Source organism: Calypte anna, chromosome 4A (assembly GCF_003957555.1).
Source record: "Calypte anna isolate BGI_N300 chromosome 4A, bCalAnn1_v1.p, whole genome shotgun sequence".
Taxonomy (NCBI): domain Eukaryota; kingdom Metazoa; phylum Chordata; class Aves; order Apodiformes; family Trochilidae; genus Calypte; species Calypte anna.
Genome location: NC_044248.1, coordinates 13,537,053 through 13,559,609, shown reverse-complemented (window position 1 = coordinate 13,559,609; position 22,557 = coordinate 13,537,053). Strand labels below are relative to the sequence as shown.

The following is a 22,557-nucleotide window of genomic DNA, read 5'->3' as shown; positions in this document are numbered from 1 at the left end:
CCTTGCAGTGCCATAAAATCTGACAGCTAATTAAGGCAGAAACCAGCCTTTCAGTGGGATTCTACACAGGAGTATTTCTAGGTTGCTAAAATTCAAGTTTATTTTACCCTATGGCATTTTGTTCTCTAATTGATATGGGAGCTGAGAATTGTTGATGTGATGTTTTAATGAACTAGACGCATCCACAAGAACTCTAAGGCTACCTAGCGTTGAGAGACTACCAGAGTACAAATGAAGAGTTACCAAATGGATGATTTGGTTTGTATTTATCCAAACCAGATCTGCGACCCAATTTATCCTTAGAAGTGCTTCATACCTGATGCTATCCTCTCACAAAAACGTACTGTGGATTAATAATTTTAAATACTGTAGTGTATTAAAAGTCACACTCGCAAGAATGCAGTTTGAAGCATTTTTAACACAATATTTGCTATTTTCTGAGGTACAATAAAAGGAAAAAATATTTTGAAGTAGAGGAAATGTAGGGGAGTGACTGTAGAGGGATACTCTGTATCCCTGAAATGAGGTGTGGTGGTTTTCTTTGAGTATCATTTAATGCCATGATGTAGGAGAGTACCGTGTGCATTCCATCCATACACTTGCACAAACACCAGACATTCAGCCTCACACAAGGTCTTCACTTAACCAATGCACCAGGGCTGTAAAAACAAGGACATATACTACACTATAATACAGAGGACAAATGACACTTGTGTAGATGCACAATATTATGTATAGACCAATTCCTGCCAATTTTTCTTCTTGGCTAGAGTAAATGACACTGTGATTCAATCTTTCTGTAAAGTAATTGTATTGCTTAGATTTATTTCTACAGTGTCACTCACTGTTCGCACAGAGGGGATTTATGAATCAGGTGCCTTTCTAAAACTGTTACATTAACCATACTGCAGAAATCAGCATGATTGGGAGCATCCATTCATTGCATTGTTGAGAATAAAGTGAGTGTATCCCCTACAGGACACATAAATAAAAGTCTCTGGCAAGGACTAGCACTGTGGATATTCAGTAACATTTACTACTTTATCAGTATATGCTGGGTTGATTATATGAAGAAACCAACAAAAGCTGTTAGTTTACAAGTTCCCTTATTCACAATGGAATACATTAAACATACTGTCTGCAGAAAGGGCTTACTTAGCACCCCCAGGAGGCAAAAATAAAAGTGTTCACATTCTTTAGGTCTGACCCGTGGCAAGGACATAGAAGGGTTAGATAACAACTGTTACTGACCATATGTAAGCTTTTAATGGTATAAACTCGGAGATTCAGACCAGCTGAATCCAAATTAAAATGTATGTGTGAAAAAAAAACAAAAATGTGACAGAAGTCAGGGACAGAAGACATTCAGACTAGCATGTGGCGTTTTCTGTGAAGGGCAAGATGGTCTGAACGTGAAAAGCTACGGTCACAGTCTGGGCACTGGAAAGGTTTGATTCCCGTGTGCTTGCGGAAATGCCGCGTTAGTTCATCAGAACGAGCAAACTTCCACGTGCATCCCTCCCAAGTGCATTTGTATGGCTTTTCACCTGGAAAAAGAAACACAGAAGTGGGGATTTAAGGCATAAATCAGTTAAATATTGGATACTTAATACCAGTTAAATATTTGACAGATCCTCCTGCCTTGTAAACTTGCAGGCAGTACTTCAATCCTTACTCAAAAAGCCTCCAGACAGCACTGGGCTGCAGAGAACCCTGCACCAGAAGCAGGGTTAACACAGCAAAATTGACACAGCAAAAACTTATTTCCTGCCACAACTTATATTTTTTATTATTTCTCTTCTCTCCTCTCTCTTTCACATTAGCATTTGCTTTGTGTCATCAAGCCCAGAAGTGTGAAAGTTTAAGCATTTGCTCAAGTATTTTCAAAGCCAGGGCCTCATAATCGGCTGGGGGAAAGGTCTGGTGCTACTGTTCTATCTGCACAGCAGATAGAAATCTGGTTGTGACCTCTTAAAGTTATTTTATTATAAATGACTGGCATCACTGCACAATTAACTCAGCTCTCTTCATCAATAATGGATAGTTTGTGATCCTCCTTCTCCTTAACACCATTATGCTGCCCATTTATGAAGAAATGTAAGACAGACATGAACTGGGCTCCATTTTACCTAAAAGTGTTCCATATCTTTGTAAAGGCCTTGGATACACATACATTTATTCAACGTGCCAAGATGAACACTTCTGCAGAGAACAGAGATGGGGATACGTTTCTTGGAACACTCACTCCGTAAAGATCACAATCAGATCAGTGGTTAGCATGTCCACATGAAACAGATGTGTTTATTTTTAGCACGCGGTTCAGACTTTTGCAAATGGGCTACTCCCATGCAAGTCTCAGTCAAATTTAAGAGTGATATAAGAGGTGAGTTGTTCAGTTTGAACTGATTTGGCGTTTACAGGGTGTGCAGAATGAGTAATGTGCAAGTAAGTGTACAGAAAAAGAGCAAAGAGCCAGTGAATGTAAAGTATATCAACATATGCTATGATCCTGCTTTGGCTTACAGTCTCTTGTGGGTCTTTCCTGCTACATTCTCTATCTTTTTGTTGAGCCTATAATTATATTCAGAACAGAGCCTATAATTATATTCAGAACAATGGCAGACCTAACTTCTGTCATTTTGTTATTTACACCTGTGACTTTCTGTCATTTGTTAATTACACCAGGTGATCCTGCTCTGGCAGGGGCATTGGACTTGATGATCTTTCCACCTACCTTCCAACCCCTAACATTCAGTGATTCTTCAATTCTGTGGCCAGATGGCCATTAGCACAAACTAAAAGCTTAGTCTACCATTTTTCAATAGACTTGATGAAAGAAAAGCACAGCAATGCACAAACCTGTGTGGGTCCTTCTGTGAGCTTTCAGATGGGAGCTTTTAGTGTAGACTTTGTTGCAGCCTTCATAATCACATCGATGTATTCTGCGTTTTCTTTGTGTGTCTGGAGATTCTACAGGTAAAGGTCTCTTTCCTGGCTGAACTATAACTGAAGGATGATTCCTGCAAAGTCAAATTGAATGTTAAGAACGAAAACCATTTGGCACCACAAACTTCAGCTAATGTGATTCATGACAGAGCCCTTTATTCACTACCACTCTGTCTCTTGGCAGAAAGAACAACATTACATACATGTCGAAAAATTCAAGAGGGTTTAGAAAATTTCTTGTACTCTAGCAGTAATATTTTTAAGCATTTACTCACTTTGTGGAATGATGTAGCCATTTTTACTACTCCCTAGGTTGTTTTTTTTTAAACTTGCAAAGGAAAATCTCCCTTCAAATTCCTGTTTTTCAGTCAAACCCAGATTACTCAACTTTGAGTTCAGAGCGAACTCTTCTTGCCTTTGTTGGCAATTTTTCTCTTCCTTCAAACGTAACTAATTTGCTTGTAATTGGAAACAGCTTTTCTATATTATTGAAGAAATTGTATCTTTAGGGTTTCAAAAGCAGAACTCAATCTTTATTGTTCCAGCCACTCCTTCAGCACATAATTAAGAATTTCCTGTTTGGTGCTGGCAGGAGGGTGCGGCCTCCCCATGCCACTGACGTCAATTCCTAAAAGTAGAGTTTAGCCCGGGTGGCACACCCACAGGATGTCAGAAGTTCTCCCTCCACCTTCATAAGTATAATTTTTAACTTTTGAAGCCCACAGGTACAGTGCAGGTAGGACATGTACTAACTGCATACGGGCTTCTACGACAAATAAAAATCTCAACGTTCATGCGTGTGGAAACACGCCCAGCTTCTAGAAAGGTGGCATCGACCGAGGATATTTAGCTTTGAACAACACCCCTCCTGCAGAGTTGGGGAAAACCTTAATTCTTTCTCCCATGCTAGTTTTATAAAAGGAAATAAATATGTTCTTAAAAAAGGTAAGCAGCATTACAAATCTTGCAACCTCACAAACTTCCATTTTTCAACCCATTAGCACACCCATATTGGAACTTTTAATGCATTTTTTAGCTTTTAACACTAACTTAATGTATAATGTGAAGATATTAGCATTACTTGTTGCAAAACCAGCTCCTCCATGTGATAGGAATAAGCTTTCTAGAACTCCCATCTGTCCTCAGCTACTGTATTTCACATTTCTTTACTGATCAAATTACATTTGGTAACACCAGGTTATACTAGTTCCTTAAACCAAGTTCCTTTAGGGCCTGATTTTCAGGAATGCTCAGAACCTGTATTTCTTATAAAAATAAAGGGCATGTGCTAAAGGTCTTTTGTTTAGAACAACAACAAAGAAAAGGACAGTTACAAGGCAGGTAGGTGTGTGGTTTAGCAGGAAAAAAAAATCTATTACTCTCCACAGCAGCAGGATGGGAATTACCAATGTGGGAAAAGTCTCATTCTGTATTAGAGTTACCAGCTTGAAATTTGGAGACAAATTCTCTTTCTTGGGTGTCTCTGTGACTGTTGAGTGTACTCCTTAGGTATGCATCAAATTTAGCTAAAAATATTGTAATGGCAGGAAATCCCAGATAGTGATGTTAGGCACAGGTGTATATACTCATAAATAAACAGGAGGCAGGCTTTTAGCTTTGAAAGAAATGCTTCCCTAAAGCAATGCTCAGTTTGAACACTGCTGCAGTTTGAACACTGCTCTTTTTGGAGAAGCTCTGGCTTATGACAGCACTAACTTGGTTGACAACTCTGTGTGTGTGTGGAGGGTAGTCTTGAGCATCATAACATCAGAGAAAAAAGATACTGGTTGTGCCCCATTTGTGATGGTTTTCAACCTAAGATCATGTAAATAATACACTGAGGTTTTTCTTTGTCATTTTTCCTTCAGGTCTGTAAAACTAAAGAGTGTTATCAATAATCAGATGGGGTGTGGCAGCTAAAAAAAAAGTGTCAAGGTGGTGTCAAAAAACAGAGGTAAATATTTATTAAGCAAGTGCCAATAATGAAAGCACAGCCCTAATTCTTTCATCCCTCTTACACAACCGGATACAAACTCATGTCAGTCTAACCATGTAAGAATCAGTCTTTAACAGGTAAGAGTGTCTTCCAAAAATCACATTATACTATCAACAGTTTTTTGTCCTTATTTACCAACAGACCACACAATGCTGGCAGCATGAATTAAGACTGATACTTGCACTTGCACCAATACAACATGAATGAGGCTTCTTAGATTTGTTCAGAGATTATTGCTTCAAGTTTGATTATAAAAATAACTGCAAAGTTAAGTCAATTATCAGATGTGTTAGAAAGTCTGGCAATCCCTATGGAAACATCACCATCACCATGTATGTTATGTGTATGCCATAAATCAATGCTAAAGCAAAATCAGTCACTTAAAACTGAGACTGAGGGTCTTCTATACCCCACCAATGTGGCTCAGGTATCTGAATAGCACACTTTAGGCAGTTGGAATCTATGAAAAATGATAAAAAATGCAGAGAGAATCTGATGAAGCTCTGAGAATGCAGTCATTTTATAATGGCATAGATTTCTCATTTGGAAACATGGATATTCAAATGTTTTTTTGTTACAATGCCACTTACACATTCCACTAAATTTTATATTCTTTGCTCAGAGGATGGGTTTCCTGTGGAAACTGCTCTCATTGGGAAGTAATTAATGCAAATCACTAATGCAGGTGACAAGTCTGCAGAAGTCTCAGCCCTGGAGGAAGGGTGTGGTATCAGCCAGGAACAGCACTTACTGGTTTGCTCTTGTTAAAGAGGCCTAACAAAAAACAAAAGTAAACTGCTTCATTTGATAATCCTGACCTAGCAGAAGTTGTTTCTATGTACACAAAGACCTTCTAATTAGTGGCAGGCTCATTATGAAGGTAAGTAACCACCTAGTAAACATGGATCCTTACTATTTTATGTTTATTATAATAAAACCTATGAAGTTATTCTTAAATAAACAGCATACTGTTTATGAAAGCTTGTTGGCAACTAGTCTAACTCTGTCATTGTGCCCAGAAATGGTGGAATTACTGAATTAAATGTCAATCATGGCTAACTGCAAAGAGCCTGCAGCCTGGAACCTGCACCCAAGCTGGTTAGAGACTTGAAAATGAGGTGGGGTGCCCAGAAGAGGCCATGCAGAAGGCAGTCAGCCTTCTGGACTTGATGATCCAGAAGCTGCAGTGTGTAAACCTGTGAAGAGTCACCAGCAGGAGGGAGAGACTGCCTTCTGGTGGGAATGGAGGAGACCTCCTGTCCTGTGCCTTCTCTCTCTGAATAACTCTGCACGTGAACACTGCTGGTGGGAGTGTGGCTTGGAGCCCTTCTTCCCCACTCTGGGAGGTGAACACAACCGTGCAGATGGCAAACAGAAAGAAAGGGCAGAAATGGGTTCTGATGCCAAGTACCATGAACCCAGCTCAGTCCCTGACTCCAGCTCCTGCCTGTGCCGTGCCAGCAGCCTGCCCAGAACACTGCCTGCTGAAGGATGAGCCAGGCTCCACGCTATTCCATGATTTAGCTGGCAGAACTTCTAGTAAAATGAGAAACAGCAGGGTGCTCAGGGCTCCTCAGGTGTTCCTGAGAAACTTTTATTATTTCCCATTAAAAAATTTCTGCCTCATATCTCACTTCTTCCTAGCCCTTCCTCTGTCTTCTGCAAACATGACTGTTTTAAACCCCATTAGATATGTGATCCAGTGGCCACAATCACAGTTGTACCAGCACAATGAATTGGCACTGGGAAGGAAACAAGTGGCTGGGTGGAGAGCAAGCTTCAGGAACTACCTGAGCTAAAAAAAAAAAAATCCCCACCCAGAGAACAATGGCCTCAGGTACACATGGAATTTCACTGGATATACACAGAACTTGTAGGCCTGTGGAGGTTCTTTACACCAAGTAGCCCAAATTTTTTACAAGATAAAGTGGTCCTCCAAGAAAACAAAGTCACAAGAATCTTTCTGAAGTGTGTAAAAACACAGATCCATGTGAAGTATCTTTACATTATCTTTCCAGTCTGCTGCTGGCTACACATGAACAGGTATCACTAGCTTTTTGGAAGCTCTAATTTTAGTTAATTGTAGGACTTGAAGTGGCATTATATAAACAGCAGATTTATGTGGCTGTGATGTATAAATATGTATCAATTCCTGTATTGCTGAAGTGTGAAAAAAAAAGTTGAAGTATTATATCTCAGTGCCAGTGGGGGGAAGGATGTTTTTCTATATTTTAGCACATGTCCTAAAGCACAGTGACCCTCTTCCCCACTCCTTAAAACTAGTAACTGCTGCAATGAAAAACATTTCATTCCTCTGCTGATCTTGGGACTGCTGTTTGTTACTTACTCTTGCAACATTACTTGCTGGGGAGACAATGAGGTCATCATTGGAGGTGACATTTGTTCAGGATAGAATTCAGTTTTCAATGGTTCACTTCCTGGCTCTACTTTGATTGATTTCTTCAATGTAGGCTTCTCGTAAGACTCAATGACAGGCACTGTATTGGGTAGGGTAGCAGTGGGAAGACAACACATTAAAAATAGGGAGAATTATGGAAATAAAAATATATGTAAAAATCTATAGTTAAAACAAAAGAAATCCCACAGCTCATATATATATATATATATGTTCAACAATTTATGATAAAATACATAACCTCCCAGTTTTAGTCTATCTTTTGATGAACTATCACTCAGGAAAATTGTATTCCTTTTCATCACTCCCATGTTTTTATCAGCTCAAATCTCAGCAGACAAACAGCTTTATGCAGGTGTAAATCAAGACAGGATATGACCTTCCTAAGTTTGGTATTAGTATTTAAAAGTAAATTCTATGCCCATGCATTTTAGAAGAACAGGAGTTGTTTCATTTCCTAAAACACAAAAAACCCACTAGGAAGTGTCTGGATATAGCTATTTTCCCTGCATGAGAGGGCATGAAAAAATAAACTCCGACCACACCAACCTTGCATGCTACTTGGAGTTTCCATCTCATCTGCAAGAACTGTGGACACCATGATGGGCTGCTGAAGATGGGGAGCATACATAAAAGGAACTGGCTGGACCACAACAGGCTGGATGACTGGGAGTATTCCAGGGCTTCTCAGTCCGTGGCGTGAAAGAGCAGCAGCCATTACAGGTGGGATTGTTATTGGCATGGAAATGGGCTGTACTCCTGGGGGTGATGGTGTGAATTTACTGAGAGGTGAGCTGGGTGAGGACAGAGTCAATCCAGGTGAAGTTCTCCTATGCACAGTCTGAAATTTTAGAGGGGAAGGAGAACTTCCAGTTGAAGGTGGTGAGCTCCGTTTGTTCACTGTAAGGTCTACTGGCTCCATCTGGATTCCATTTGATAGTCCTTCAGGGTTTGAGTAGAATTTATTGTGCAACATGCTTGGTGTAGAATAAATGACGCTGTATTTGTTTGTCTTCAGCTGGTCCATGTAATTGGATGGGTAGGACTGTCAAAAGGAGTGGAAAAAAAATTAAGAAAATCAAATAAGACACCATAACACAATCACTGCTGAAAAAGAAAGGTGGCTAATAAAGCTGAGGCAAAATGAAAAAGTTTTAAGAAAGCAGCTTAATGCGCTTTCTAAATAAAAGTGAATTAAATAAAGCCTAAGTTTTCACACAAAGAAGCTATTTAAGTACTGATTCACAAACTGTTTCAGAAGCAATGTAAAACAGGTGATGAAAACAAATCCTCGTGGCTTAGTCAACTTTTTTTTTTTTAGTTTTTTTTAAAGAATTAACATTCCTGTAAATTCTGCTGTCTTAAACATTCCTGTACAGAACAGTATGTCACTACAGTAGATCACTACAGAGATGTAGATTTGTATTTCACCACATATTCCTTTACAGTCTCCACCCAGACATTTTTTGACACAATCATTTTTCCTCTTTGGGCCTTAGAAAGCAATTAATTTACCTTTCCTTGCTATCTGTCTGCAATAAAACCCAAAACACTGAAGCTACTTCTAGTGTTTTATTCCATGCGGCTCCAACAATTAAATCAGTAAATCCAAAAGGCCAAATAATCACCATGCTTTTCTTCTTGACAATCTATCAGAAATAAAGACTGGTTAAGTATGTCACAAGCACACCTATCACCACCCAGAAGACTGCTGCTTCCACAAGGTGACATCATTCAGCACTAATCTGATACAATTTGCTAAATTCTGTTATATTGCTAATGTAAGGTGTCCCTACCCATGTCAGAAGGGTTGGAACTCGTTGATCTTTTAAGGTACCTTCCAACCCAAACCATTCTATGACTCTTTGTTTTACAGTTGAACTGTTTTTTTAAACTTTTATGAACTACGTAACCAGATGAATTTAACTTCAAAATTTAGACAGCCTCTTGGAAAAACAGAAAAAGATGAAGAACCTACTTATATTCTCACACTATTTGTCAAATCAGAATAGGATTTAATGCAAATAGCTAATACATGAAAAAGCACTCAATTTGTATTCCAGTACACTACTTAAGACTTCAAACCCTCACATAGCTATCTAAAAACAGGTGAAACAAGTAGTTTTGAGCTGATGGAAGGGCAGAGAAAAAATGTTTATTTAATTTCAAAGAAAGGTGGTAACATTAAAAAAAAGCAACTTCTTTCATTAAACTGTTATTGTATTTGTCTAAATGTTTATAAAGTCCTTGTAGCAAATAGGTAGGACTCAGATGACTCTGTCACAAGTTCATTGAGAACTATCATAATAAGTGTTCAATAATTCAGCTCAATAAGTACTGTGCACTGTTGGCAGTGATGAAATACTGTGGGTGTCAGCTTCAGTCATCCGAGAAGTCAAGTTAATCCTTCCAGCCACACACCCTGAAATACATTACTCCAGTGAGTATGCACTTGGGTGAGAGTGTACTTGGGTGTGTACCCCAGTGAGTGTGTACTGCACTGAGTGTGTACTTGGGTAAGTGTAAGCTCCAGTGAGTGTGTACTCAGGCGAGTGTGTACTCCAGGGAGTATCCACATCTTTACTAGTTGGAGGCTGGGGCCATAGAAGAGTCTTTATGCAGACAGAACCCAACTGCCTGGTTTCAAAATGCAGGACCTGAAGTATGCTGCTGTTATTCTTCAATTCTAGAGGCAGATAATGTCATCTGTAGGTATTTGATATAATTAATTTTTAAGGTAAAACCATTGGAACTGAGCACTGAGCAGCTTGGCTTCCACTTGCATTTCTGTCTTTGCATCTGCACTGGAGCAGACAGTCACCAGAGTGCAGACTGATCTGAGTTCACACTCACTTCAGTACAGAGTGAGTGTACACAGTGAGCACAGACTCACTGGAGCACACACTGAGCAGAGCTCACACTCCCCCGAGTGCTCACTCCCTGGAGTACACACTAGCACTGAGCACCTACACAGAATCAGCCACATCATCTTCATGATCTGACAAAAAGATAAGGGTATTCTGCCCATTCAACAAACGGATCCAAAGGATCAAAATCATTCTGTGGCCACACAATTGTTCTGCCTCATACAAAAGAAGAAGAAAGCTGGAAAGGAGGAAGGAAAGGCTGAACGTTCTCTTTCAGCAGCACTCTGCAGTTGAACAGGTAAAGCACACACAAAACTGCTTCCTAAAGCTGTATTACCCTGGCAGCCTAAACAAGTGTTAATTCCCACTGTCCCCCTCCCAGCTACACATTCCTGCTACTCGTGCTTACCAGACTCTTCTCTGAGCTGACCCTATACATCAAGTTGATGAAAGATGAATCCAACTGAAATGAGAAGTCTCCCCTTCCCTCTTTTCCCACATTCCTCCTTCCACTGCCCTGGTTATCCTCTGTTAACATGGTAAGACAAGGAATGCACCCACCTCACCCAGCAAAAAGCTATTCCCTTTTTTGTACATATTAATTTGCTGCTGTTTAGAGTGCCAAGTTAAGCCCAGGCACATGTTGTCAAGACCAAGACAGAAAGAGAAAAGTGGATGGTGGGAAGCTGTGCATCTAGTTCAAAGGTGTAACATAAAAACCACAAGCTCTTGCTGCTTTACTGTGAAGTCAGGCAACTTCATTTCAAGCCACCTCCATCAGCAGCATGAGCTACAGAGACTGCATTTGCACAGCAGTGGCTGGGGAATACTTGGATAGTCTCCCTTTGCTCTGGGGATGGAAGCACTGGCAGAACTAATGGGGTAGTTCATTTGCAGGCAATAAATTCAGAAAATACAGATTTTTTTTTTCCCAGAATGTGAATTTAACTACCCTAAAAGCAAAATACAGCTTCACAGCCTTTCCTTTCCTTTCCTTTTCTACAGCTTAAGAGAAATCTTGGTATAAATGTAAAGATGAAAAAATTATAAAGTCATCACAAGGGCTAAAATACTTTGTAAGTCTTACCACTGAAACTGGGTCCATGGCTTCTTGCTTGATAGGGACTGGGTCAAACATTAGCATCTTCTTTATTCACAAGCTCTAATGCCTCTGATGTCCTGGCCTGCAGGGGAAAGACAAGGTATTGGAAAGCTGTAGGAATTCCCTTAATCAACTTTCAGAAATGTATAGAACTTACTATTTGGTCAGATTAATGTGAATATCCATCTCTAACATAGCTTCTTAAATATTGATTTGGCTTCATTTAAATATTTTTGTTATTTTAAGATTCTTCTTTCCCAATTGCTACTGAAATAAAGGAATATCTGCTAACTTTCATTGAAGTTGAGTATTTTTTGTGTGTGCCAGCATATCAATACCACAGAATTGTCACTTTCATTAGCTGTCAGTGCATAAACACCTCACAGTTTACACTATGCATTTCTCATTAGCACTGTAACTTCAGAATGATCTTGTTTAGCAGTAAGTTGATTCTGGAGAGTATCTCTCTTGTCTAAGAATCACAGAATTATAGAGTGGTTTGGGTTGCAAGGGACCTTAAAGATGTTCCAACCCTCCTGCCATGGGCAGTACTGGCAGAAAAGTTTAAACTTTTGATGTTCAGTGGCACTGAAATCAATGCAAAAGAAAAGATTTTTAAAAATGGGACTAATTTGAAGAGGTACATTCAACACGCTGTCATGGCTTAACTTGAAAAATGTATCAGTTATTTTGCCCAGATGATAGATTTACTGACGATTCAACAAGTATTTCTGGTAACTGTATAAAAGAAAAGCACTTTAAAAATCTACTGTATAAGAGAAAAGCACTTTAAAAAATTCTGTACAAGTGGCAATTGTTTTTTTGACAGTGTTCAATATCACCCAATTTTAGCCCCACTCAAACTACCTGAAATGGAAGTATTTAGCATAAAGCATGTCATAACTTAACTGTCACAGAACACATTTGCCGTGAGCGACTTGGAAAGGTGCTGTGAAGGAAAGATGCAGATACTTTTTCTGGGGTAAGCCAGAAGGCATAGAGAAAGTTGTTCTCAGTGACCTTTTGATGCTGGCAAGCTTTTCTAAATCCCTTGAGCTTCTATGTTGTATGACTCACGTCAAAGGAGCACGTTCTCACCACACACTGCACAGAGCACAGCCTTGCCTGGAAGTAGTATGACCTCTATTAAGATGTGAGGGCAAAAAAACCCATTCACACAAATTTAATTTTGACCAGTAGATGGCACTGGAAAGAAAAGAATGGAGCCAGGATGCACTGTCTGGACAATTGCACCCTGAAGAAGTAGGTTAAAGGCCCAAGAACAGATATCCAGTTGTGGATAGAAAAATTCTCCAGGAGATTTAAGTGAAAATTTTATGATGTTAAAACAACTTTCATAAACCTACACTAATGAACAATTTTGCAATTAACTATCGCATTTCATTTTAGAAGCAGCTGTGTAAGATGGCACTATTTGCTACAAGTTGTGATAATTTTGTAAATACTTCAACTATGTCTGTGAGAAGGCTATTAGCTATAGCTTTTTCTTGGAATCATTGTCATGTTTCACAAATGAATATCTTTTTCAGGCTTTTTGGCATTTCACATAGCTAGAACTGTCTTCCCAGAAATATAATATGCACATATTACACAGATTATTATAATTAAATATATATCTTTATGCATGCATCACTCAAATTCCCACACATATATGTATGCTGTGAAAACACATAAAAGCTATACTTTTAGACATTAAAAATGTTTACAGTAAAATATAGTATTTCAGACCTCATATATAAGAATTTGGACCTACTTGCTTTCAGTTTTTCAGAAACTTTCAATTTCTAGTTTATGTGTGCATAATGTGACACACCAATCTGTACTTGGGGGAAGGAAGGTAAGAAATAGTGAGTGAGAAAGAGTGAGAGAATGAAAGAGAGTAACAGAGAGAAAGAGAGTGAGAGAAAAAGAAGGACGGGACAGAGAAATGGAAAAGAAGAAAGAACAAACGACAAATAAGGAGAGAGAGTGGAAGAAGGTAAAAGGTTGCTTTAAGTAAGCATTTAATGCTCCCAGGCTACTCTGTTTGTCATTTTTGTTGTTTTTAAAATTGGACTGCCTTCAGTTTAAGAGCTACTCCTTTTCACCTTTAACTTCAAGAAAGTGTTTGAGAGATTTGATACACATTTCACATGTTATGCTATACATGAGCATTTCCTGAGAGGGATCTAAATTACTGTGCAGGAATAAGACTGACACAGACAGCAGAAAGTGTAATGCCCTGAATAAAAAAGTAACTCTCAGTCTTTCTCAGATGCAGTGATCTAAGAACAGCAGAGGAAAACAGTACTTTTATTGCTGCATCATAGTACAGAAACTGAGCACTTCCTTATCATGTATACTCAAGTCATAAGTTTATTTTACCCATTTGAAAGTGGCTGGAAATAAATTTCCAAGACAGGAAAATTGATTAATAACTAACTCTTCATCCTGTCAGTCCCAATCAAAGGATCAGATTCTTATTTGGTGGAAACTAACAGAGCTGCTACAGAGTCAAAATAAACCAGCTTTGGGTCTGGCATTTAAAATTTAGCTCAGGACACTTCCCTAAGGGTGCAAATAACTTTGTGAAGTAATTCTCTTTGTATTTAAAAATAATGTTCCAAATTGTTTGGGTCACATTCACAGACAAAACACATTCATGCACACTCACACACAAATAAAAGTATGCTACTTCCAGTAAGAAGTTAGTAGTTCTTCCTGATTTATTTGTAGAATCATGCCTACCAATATAAACCCTCCCAGTCTCCCTCTCCTAAACATTTGAGAAGGGGGCAATAGGGAAAGTAAACAGCCTTATCTGTTTCTGTTACAGAGGAATGAAAAAACAGTTGGGTTCTACTTTGCACACTGATTTCATAATGCACTTGTTTGAAAGCCCACAAGTTATTTAGTAAATACAACTAATTTCTGGAAAATAGAAATACTGTTTCTCATTCCTGAGGTACCCTGAAAAGAACAATGAGAAGTCAACAATATACTCTTATTAAGCATATTAAAAAATAAGGGCATTTGTTTTTCACGTTATTAGATAAACCACTTTGCATTAAAGGGTTATTTTTCATGTGGGTTAAAAGAATTTAAAATGCATGTTATCTGAGACTAAATAATTAACTACAATCCAGTACCCAAACATTCCACCCTCTTTTTTTTTTTTTTTTTTGCTCTCCCCCTCTTTTTCTGCTAACAAGCCACCCAGTTTTACTTTCTTGCCTCCTCCCATACACTCCACCCTGTGGACCTCTGCCAAGTCAGTCCAACTTGTCCAAACAGGACACAGCTTTTGATAAGATTTTGCTCACACCCTCTACTTCTGAAAGACAAATGAAGCAACTGGGTTTTGTATGCAAATAAGGACAGGTGTAAGGTAAAGTCCAGGCAAAGTCCTTCAGTATTTTTCTATCTGAAGTCCAGTGAAGACAGCAAGCCAGAAAAAATACCCTGCCTCATGATCCAAAATGCAGCAAGTATCCCTTCCAGAAGGGAAGCTCATCATCAGTCGAGTTCTTAGCTTTGTGAGGATTGAAGACGTGATATTAACTTCCTGTCAGGTATGGTGTACTGTTTCAGAGACATAAATAAAAGTAAATGAATGCTTAAAGGTATTTAATGTGTATTCTCACAATAAGGACTGCATAGATTATTTACCCTGGATTAAAAGAGCAAAGTAGTTAAAAGAATGCACTGAGACTACATATCCGCACTACAGAACAGCTGGAGAAAAGCACTGCAACTACCCCTAGCAGCTCTGTACATCTACCTTCAAGGTCCACCAACTCTGCAGACCAGTTAGGAGAGGAAAGGGTGGGGTTGAGGACCAGTTTTGACTGTGCACTTTCTACAAAGCCTGCCTCTAACAGGGAACCTTTGCTCTCACTATCTGGAAGCACTCAGTGATCTGACTCTTGTTTCGGACAGGATGGTGGCAACCAGAAATTCTGCCTCTCTTCCTCCTGCATGGAAGCATGCATGGTGTTTGTTTGCTTTCTCAATCTTTGTGCCTGGGGGAAGCAAGGAATGCTGCCCCACGGTACAGCCTGGCTTTGTCTAAAAGCTTCAAGGAATGATTGTTATTGTTGGTGTAATTACAGAATACTGCAATGGTATCTGCTAAATTAGCACTGCATGAGTGCCCTCCATAAAGATACTGTAGCTCTTGCCACCCTGTTGGTATCAGGCAGCCTTGGTAAATTGTGTGGTCAAAGGTCTTCAATCCATGTCCTTTGGGACTTGGGCTGTCGCTCTGAAAATACTAGTTCTGTGAGCCTTGACTATAGCCTCCTCTGATACTAAGGAGAAGTGATAACATCAGAAGATTCCACTGATGAAATCCAAAGGGTAGGGAGGTTTTCTAAACCTGGGTGAGAAGTCTTCTTCATTGTAACCCTGGAAGAGAGTTTGACAGAGAAAAAACAGTTTCTGAGAGCAAGACTCCCTAGCAAGACTCCCTAGAAAAGGTAGAAACTGTGTTTTTCAGAGCTAGTAACACGATGTGCTTGCATTTACCACACCAGTCGCTCATCAAGACCTGAGTCAGCAAAAAAGTGCTCCTGAAGTTCCATTAACTTTAATGGGAAGTAAGCAAGAGTGTAACTGCTCTCGGCCTCAAAATAGCAGCAAACGAAGAAACTCTGCAGCTCAGCACAGCAGCCAAGACTCGGCCAAAGCAAGCAAAGGAAGGAGCACAGGCTCAGACACAGTGCTGGGGGAAGGGACTGGAGCAGCCAGTTCACAAAGAACAGCAGGGGGAAAATCATGAAGAACCACTACACCAAGAAAATGTTTTATTGATTGACAGCACTTTGTGTTTGTGTATTCACTGGATTTCCACTGGAAAATGGTAATAATTGTTGAAAAAGTTAGGATATAATGTAAAAGGAGATTAGTACCTGGGAACAATTCTACTTGATAAGCATGAAGAAAAATAGTATTTCTGTAAGATTCTGCTATTCAGTACTTCAAACTATTTTTTCTTTTTCTTGACATGAAAATCTTACCTTCCTTCTTTCAGAACTGCAAACATACTGAAAAATCTGTTTTTTTGCACAGCTTGTGCATCGTAACTCTGCTGATGTCACTTAGAACTGGTTTGACATAATCATTTATAAGCTGTGTAGCAGATTAATCAATATTTTCATTAAATTTACAGTAACATCATTGTAGGCTCTTTGAAGCCACATGTCTGGAAATGGCTTTCTTGTATGTAAAAATTTGGGGCAAAAATGTTCTTGTAGTGCTCATTATGAAAGTAAGTTTTCAAGGGAAAATGGAGCCAATGTAAACCCTGCTCAACCATCAGCTCTTACATTTACTGAACCTAAGGGAGAGAGAAAGAAAAGCTCTTGAGGCACCTCTATTAGACAATATTCTCCCTTATCAGCGCAGACTGCTGTTTGGTTTCCTGTCTCAACCTACTTCTTAGAAGGAGAAACAGTCTAGTAAGGATAAAAGATCAGCGTTTTGAAAACAAGTGAAGTATGTGGAATGGTATGATAATCTTTCCCTTCCAAACGGAACTTTGTTTTCTTGTTGTGTTTTTCTTAAGAGGTTAATTTTTAAGATAACCTAGAAGGAGAGATATAAATCCTATCTTTTTATTATGAGGGAAGAATGACAAAAAATCCTGTTTTCTTACATAAAGGGTTCTGCTATTTTATGCAACATTTATGAAACTAAGATTCAGTATTTGTGATAGTACGAAGAAGAAAAATACAATTTTAAACAAAGGAAGTGCACATCTATGCATGATAGCCTAAACAATTCATTTGAATGAGGATTTGAATGCAGGGCAAATGTCAATGAATTCCTGTGTACCTATGGACATGGGAAAAAAACCTCAAACAGCAAAAATAGCTGGATAGTGTAGTGGGTACAAATGAGAGTTACCAAAGCAGCATAGACTCTTTAGAAGTTCAGAAAGTCTGTCATGCCTTCATGGATCAAGTCAGTTTGTTGGTAACACACGCCAACTGCATGATAGGCCCCACATTTTTGTTTCTCCATTCTGACTTAGTTTACTATTAAAAACCTGTTGGAGCTTTATCTTTCCATTGGTTGATCTACACTTCCTTCCCCTGGGAGATACCTGCTACAGCTACAAAACCCTCAAAGGCAGGCTCTGCATCAAGTGAATGTGTAACAGGGAAGGGTTAAAGCTCTCCCAAACCCAGCTCTGCCAACTTCATATTCTGGATTGGAAGCAGCTACAGCCTCAGAGTGGAAACACAAAGCTTCAGTGCTGACAGCATAAAAGAATTCTAAAAGACCTCCTGTTAGTGATGTTAATTAATATTAAAAAGTTGGTTTACAAAACTATTAAAATTTTAATGTCAGTCCCTGATTTATGTAGAACTTCTGGCTACAAGAAGATGTGAACCGCAAAATTTACTGCATTTATTATACACCATTTTCCAATATTAAATGCAGTTAAATGCAACACCTTTCCTCTGCTATGGGAAAAATAAGATTAAATATGCTGGAAATCTTGTGCAAATAACAGGACCAGAATTAAGATACTTAATCAGGCTGTAATGGATAAAGTCATCCATGGTATTCTAAAATTAACAGAAAAACAACTAAGTAAAAGCAACTGAGAGTAAAAAATGATAACCAATAAGCAACTTACCAAAACTGTGTGGCCAAATACTTCTTGTTATCTGGATTTCTGGTCAGACAAAAAAAGAATTATGTAAGCATGTGCACATAATACAGTAAAAGGTACTTTCCACATATAATTAAACCTTGAAAGAAGTTTAAAGCACCTCTTTCAGATACTTTTTAACAGATACCTGCAATGATCACAAACAACTAATTTTTAGCATCCAGAAGAGCTAGATTACTTTCAAAATGAGTGAAATAAAAAATAAGTAAAATGAGAGGGTGGAAGTAATTTTAAGTGTACAGAAACTGCATATTCTGGTCCAGAAGTGACAGAGAATAAAGACCCAGCCTTGAATTTTTATCCAGGGCCTGATTCAAAATCTAACAAAGTTCATGCAAGTCTTTATTTCAAGGAGCTTTGGTTTGGGCCCTTAAGCTCTTCTGTCATATCCAAAGCAACAGGAAGATTTGTTCTTTTTCTCAGTTTCCTCTTAGTGTTTACCTATTTCTGCCTGCAACAGGGTGGAGGGAGAAGACAAATTTAAAAATAGGAGTAAAAAATTTATTTTTATGCCTTCAGAAGTGCAGAATGTGGCACAGCCATACCCATGTATTCCAAATTAATAAAAGTTAGTCAGTAGTGCCTCGTTTTCTGTACAGCTAGCCAGCAGTGCTTCATCTGGAAGATGGCAGATCTTTTTTTTTTATATGGAGAAAGTATCTACTCCTTTTGAGATCTGGAAATACCAAGTGTTTACTGTGGGCCATTCAGGTTGGGTAAGGTCAGAAGCCAAAACCCTCTTTAAGCATGAGCCTACAGATATGGACTCTCTTCCCATTTACACTTTTTTTTTTTTTTTTTTACATCATCTCTGTGACTTAAATGGAGCTATTCCAAATCAGCTGATGAGCAAGCAAGAGCAGAGAACTGGCTCACAACTTTTTGGACACTGGATGACAAGTTTTCAGGGAAGGGAGCAAAGCTCTCCAGTTCACCTCCCCCCAGAGTATACTGGAGTTGAGAGTGCACGTTAAAGGTTAACTTGGAAGCCTCGTTATGACATAACACAGGCATCTTAAGCAATCGTGAGTGTGTGGAGACATGATAACTCATTGGGTGGGGATTGGGAGTTGAGGGGCAGTGACAAGGGGCCTGGACGAAGCTACCGATCTGCCAGAAAAGAGCCCGAAACAGGAAAGAGCACCACATATGACACTTGGAATGTGTGACGCAAACCCCAGCCTTGAAACAAAGAACAGGAAACAGCTCTGCTGGCTGTGCTGGGGAGAAAGCACAGAGAAACATTTAGGCGGCCCTCCCTGACCCTGTATTCATGAGCAGCTGGAGTCTTTTAAAACAACAACAGTGGGTGGAGGTGTTTGTTCATTGGGTGTGAATAAAAACACTGTCCTTATGCCGGGGACCTGCCCTATTTACAAACAGGCTCCCTGAACATCAGGGAGATTTTTATACACCACAGGTCAGGGCGATTAGCTGAAACCTACCCCAGGACCAGTCGGCTTATTACTGAATTTACAGAACGCCAGGAGCTAGAGAGAGCTACAGCTGCACGGCACCCAACAGGCAGCAGCAACAGCTTCTCCGCGGGCAGAGGAAAGGCAGCGGGAGCGGAGCGGGAGCGGAGCGCTCCGTGAGGCGAAGGAGCGAGGGGGCGGCTGCCAAGCAGTGTCTCCCCGGTACTGCTCAGCAGCTGAGCACCAGCATCGCTCAGTGCACCCAACAGTGTGTTTCTCAGCCGTCCCGTTTCACATGCACTCGGGCTTCATCTGAGGACTTGATTTTCCGTGGGTATTATACTTCTATTTTTGAAAGCTGCACTGCACAAATGAAATAAGCTGGCAACACAAGGTGAAGAAAGGCACATCTTGTCTAGATGGCAGGCAACAGAACAACTTCAACATTCGTTTTCCTTCAAAGCTGTGGTTTCAAATACTCTCTCTTCTCTTACCTACTTTTCACTGGTTATTTATAAACCACGGGTGGGACATCTAATATTAACCAATATGAGAATGTGTGGAGGCAAATTACGTGGACAGGTACCGCAGTAACACCAATAACTGCTGTGGGATTTCATGGCTGAAGTTCAACAATGCACACGAGGTGACAACCGGCTGGTACAGCATCTACACAGCAAAGCGTAGGCAAAGGCTTCATGCTGATAGCATCAGTTCCTCAGTGTATTCATATTGAATATCTGGAAATATAAATAATCTGGTGGTTGTATAACTTCTGCCTTTATTACCTCAGAGCCTTTCACTAATCTCAGTCAGATTTACATCATTATTTTTCTGAAGACTTTTGCTTTTGGCTAAACAGGTGCGGCCTAGGTCAAATCCTCACAGTACCTAAGGGCTTCCTTGCAGCTCAGTTACAGGAAGTTTTGCTTGGTTTCTCAGGGAAGGGAGAGACCATTCAGTAACTTTTTTTCCCCCTGTCTTTACTCCCATTCTCCCTAGTGGTCTGTAACACATTGTACAAGGGAAAAAAAAAAAAAAGACGTTTTTACCAGCTTGGGAAAAAATTAAAAAGGTTGCTCAAGTCAAATTCAGGGTTTTTTTTGTAACTTGGTATTAGACAAAAGGAAAGTTAGTTTGAAATAAATTTCCTCTGTGTCAGGCAGGATTATCAAATCCAGGTGCAGTTCCTCTCACACTTTTTTCTATGGAAAAATATAAGTGGTCAGCCGTGTAATCCTCAGATTTCAATACAGGTAACGAAAATGTATGACTCTTAGTTCAATAGTTGACTCTTCGAAGCTCTCCTCTCAGCTACCCAAATTCAGCTTTTCCAGGAGTTCAGCCCCACAGTGACACTTCCTGAATTTTTAAAAGTGAGGAAGCAAACAACACAGCAGACAGTGTAGGTACAGAACTCAAATCACCAGCAGAGTACACAAATCAACTCCTATGCATTTTTTTTGTATAACCCTTGAACGACCACTGAAGAGCTATTCTGACATAGGTCTTTCTCCAAACCTCCAGTTAGGTGCTATGACCTCCAAACACAGGCTCCTGTTGCTGACCCTTTTCCAAGGCTCCCTTTCTTAACCTGTGCCAGGTGCCCACCTGACAAAGATCCAAAGCTAGTAACTCCTATTCCCATTTCGGCCTTAAAAAAAAAAACAAACCAAAAACCAAATAATGGTCTCCAGAAAAGGGAGGATTAATTACGGTCGTTATTTCTTTAACTCCACACTTAACTGCCGTGCTGTCCTAGGCGCTACGCCTTTTAACTTTGTCCACATCATGGCTAAGCGGTGCCAAGCTTAGATGACAATACAAGGAGAACATTTTAGCGATCCGGTCTCATCCTTGAGTTCAGCGGGAGTTAAACTGGGGACACGGCGCTGCCCATCAACTTCGCGCTACTGGTGGGACGCGGCCAAGAGGAGAGCCGTTCCTGCCATGGTACTTCCCCCACAGCCCTCGGAACCGAGGGAAGCTGCTACACTCTTCACCTCGGCTCGTCCTGCCGGCACCATATCCCGCGCGGGATCCGATAGCATTTCAGTCTCTCACAGAAGACGAGCCCGATACACGGCGGCGGGAAGCCAGGGACAGTGGCCCCGCTCAGCTGGAGGGCGGCTCCGAGGGGCGGGCGGGCGGCCAGCAGGCCCCCCCGGCCAGAGGCGGGAGGGATGGAGGCCCCAGGCCCCCCCCCGCGGGGGGAGCGCGGCCAGCGGGGGAGGGCGCCGCGGGGGAGGCGGCTTCGGCCCCGGGCGGCGCCGGCGGCCACACAGGTGCGCTGCCCGCCCGGACGGGTGCGGCGGACAGCGGCAGTGTCCCCCGGTCCGGCCACCCGTGGAAGTTTCACAAACCCGCGGAAGGAGCCCCCGAGACCGGTCCTGCTCCCCCCTCCTCGGCAGCGGTGGGGACAGATACCCAGTCCCCGCAGCCCTACTGCCTGGCCGCGGCTCCCGCTCCCCGGCTTGCCGGCGGCGTCCCACTCCCTGCCACCCTGAGCTCCGCGCCGCTCGCAGCGCTTGGAAACTTTCCTCCTCTGGCACCTCTATCCCGCAGCCGGCACATCCCGGCTCAGCCCTGCCCCCCCGCCCTCACACTTACGCTCGGCGGGAGGTGGGTAGCGCGCCGGGCCTCCGTCGGTTCCCGTAGTGCCGGGGGTCGCGCTGGGTGGCGGGGGCTGCGGGCGCTCCGGCAGCACCGAGGCGCGAAGCCGGCGTGTCCGACGTCCCGTGTCCTGAAGGCTGAGGCGCCTCAGCGGTGGCTCCGAGTCTGTGTGCGAGGAGGAGCTGCCCGCCCGCCGCCCAGCCTCCCGCCCTCCGCCCGCCTTCCCCCCGGGCTCCTGGCATCGGGCCGCGCTGTCACATGACGCCGGCGCCGTTCGCCCTGCCAGGCTCCCCAGGCCGGCGGGGTGAGTGGCGGTGGGAGGGTCACGGCGGGGAGCGCGGCCGGGCGGGCCGGGCGGTTCCCCGCCCGCGGGGTGGAGGCTTTGCCGAGGGGCCGGGGCGAGTCACCGCGCACAAACAGCCGGGCACGCACTGACTCCGCGCCTCCCGCCCTGCCTCCCGGGGGCAGACAGACTCGTACAGACACTAATTATCCTCAGCAGCCCGGGAAGGGGAGGGGA

The 22,557-nt window shown here is 41.5% G+C and overlaps 1 protein-coding gene across 1 annotated transcript; it reads right to left on the bottom strand.

Moving 5' to 3' along the window:
• Positions 1 to 525: 525 nt before the first annotated feature.
• KLF3 (Kruppel like factor 3) lies at positions 526 to 22,213 on the bottom strand. Its single transcript, XM_030450052.1, has 7 exons — positions 22,035 to 22,213; positions 17,974 to 18,012; positions 11,313 to 11,409; positions 7,908 to 8,403; positions 7,290 to 7,440; positions 2,860 to 3,020; positions 526 to 1,547 (listed from the first exon to the last, which is right to left on the bottom strand). The coding sequence occupies exons 3-7, from the start codon at positions 11,367 to 11,369 to the stop codon at positions 1,366 to 1,368; spliced, it is 1,047 nt and encodes a 348-aa protein (XP_030305912.1). The 5' UTR covers positions 11,370 to 11,409; positions 17,974 to 18,012; positions 22,035 to 22,213; the 3' UTR covers positions 526 to 1,365.
• Positions 22,214 to 22,557: the final 344 nt, after the last annotated feature.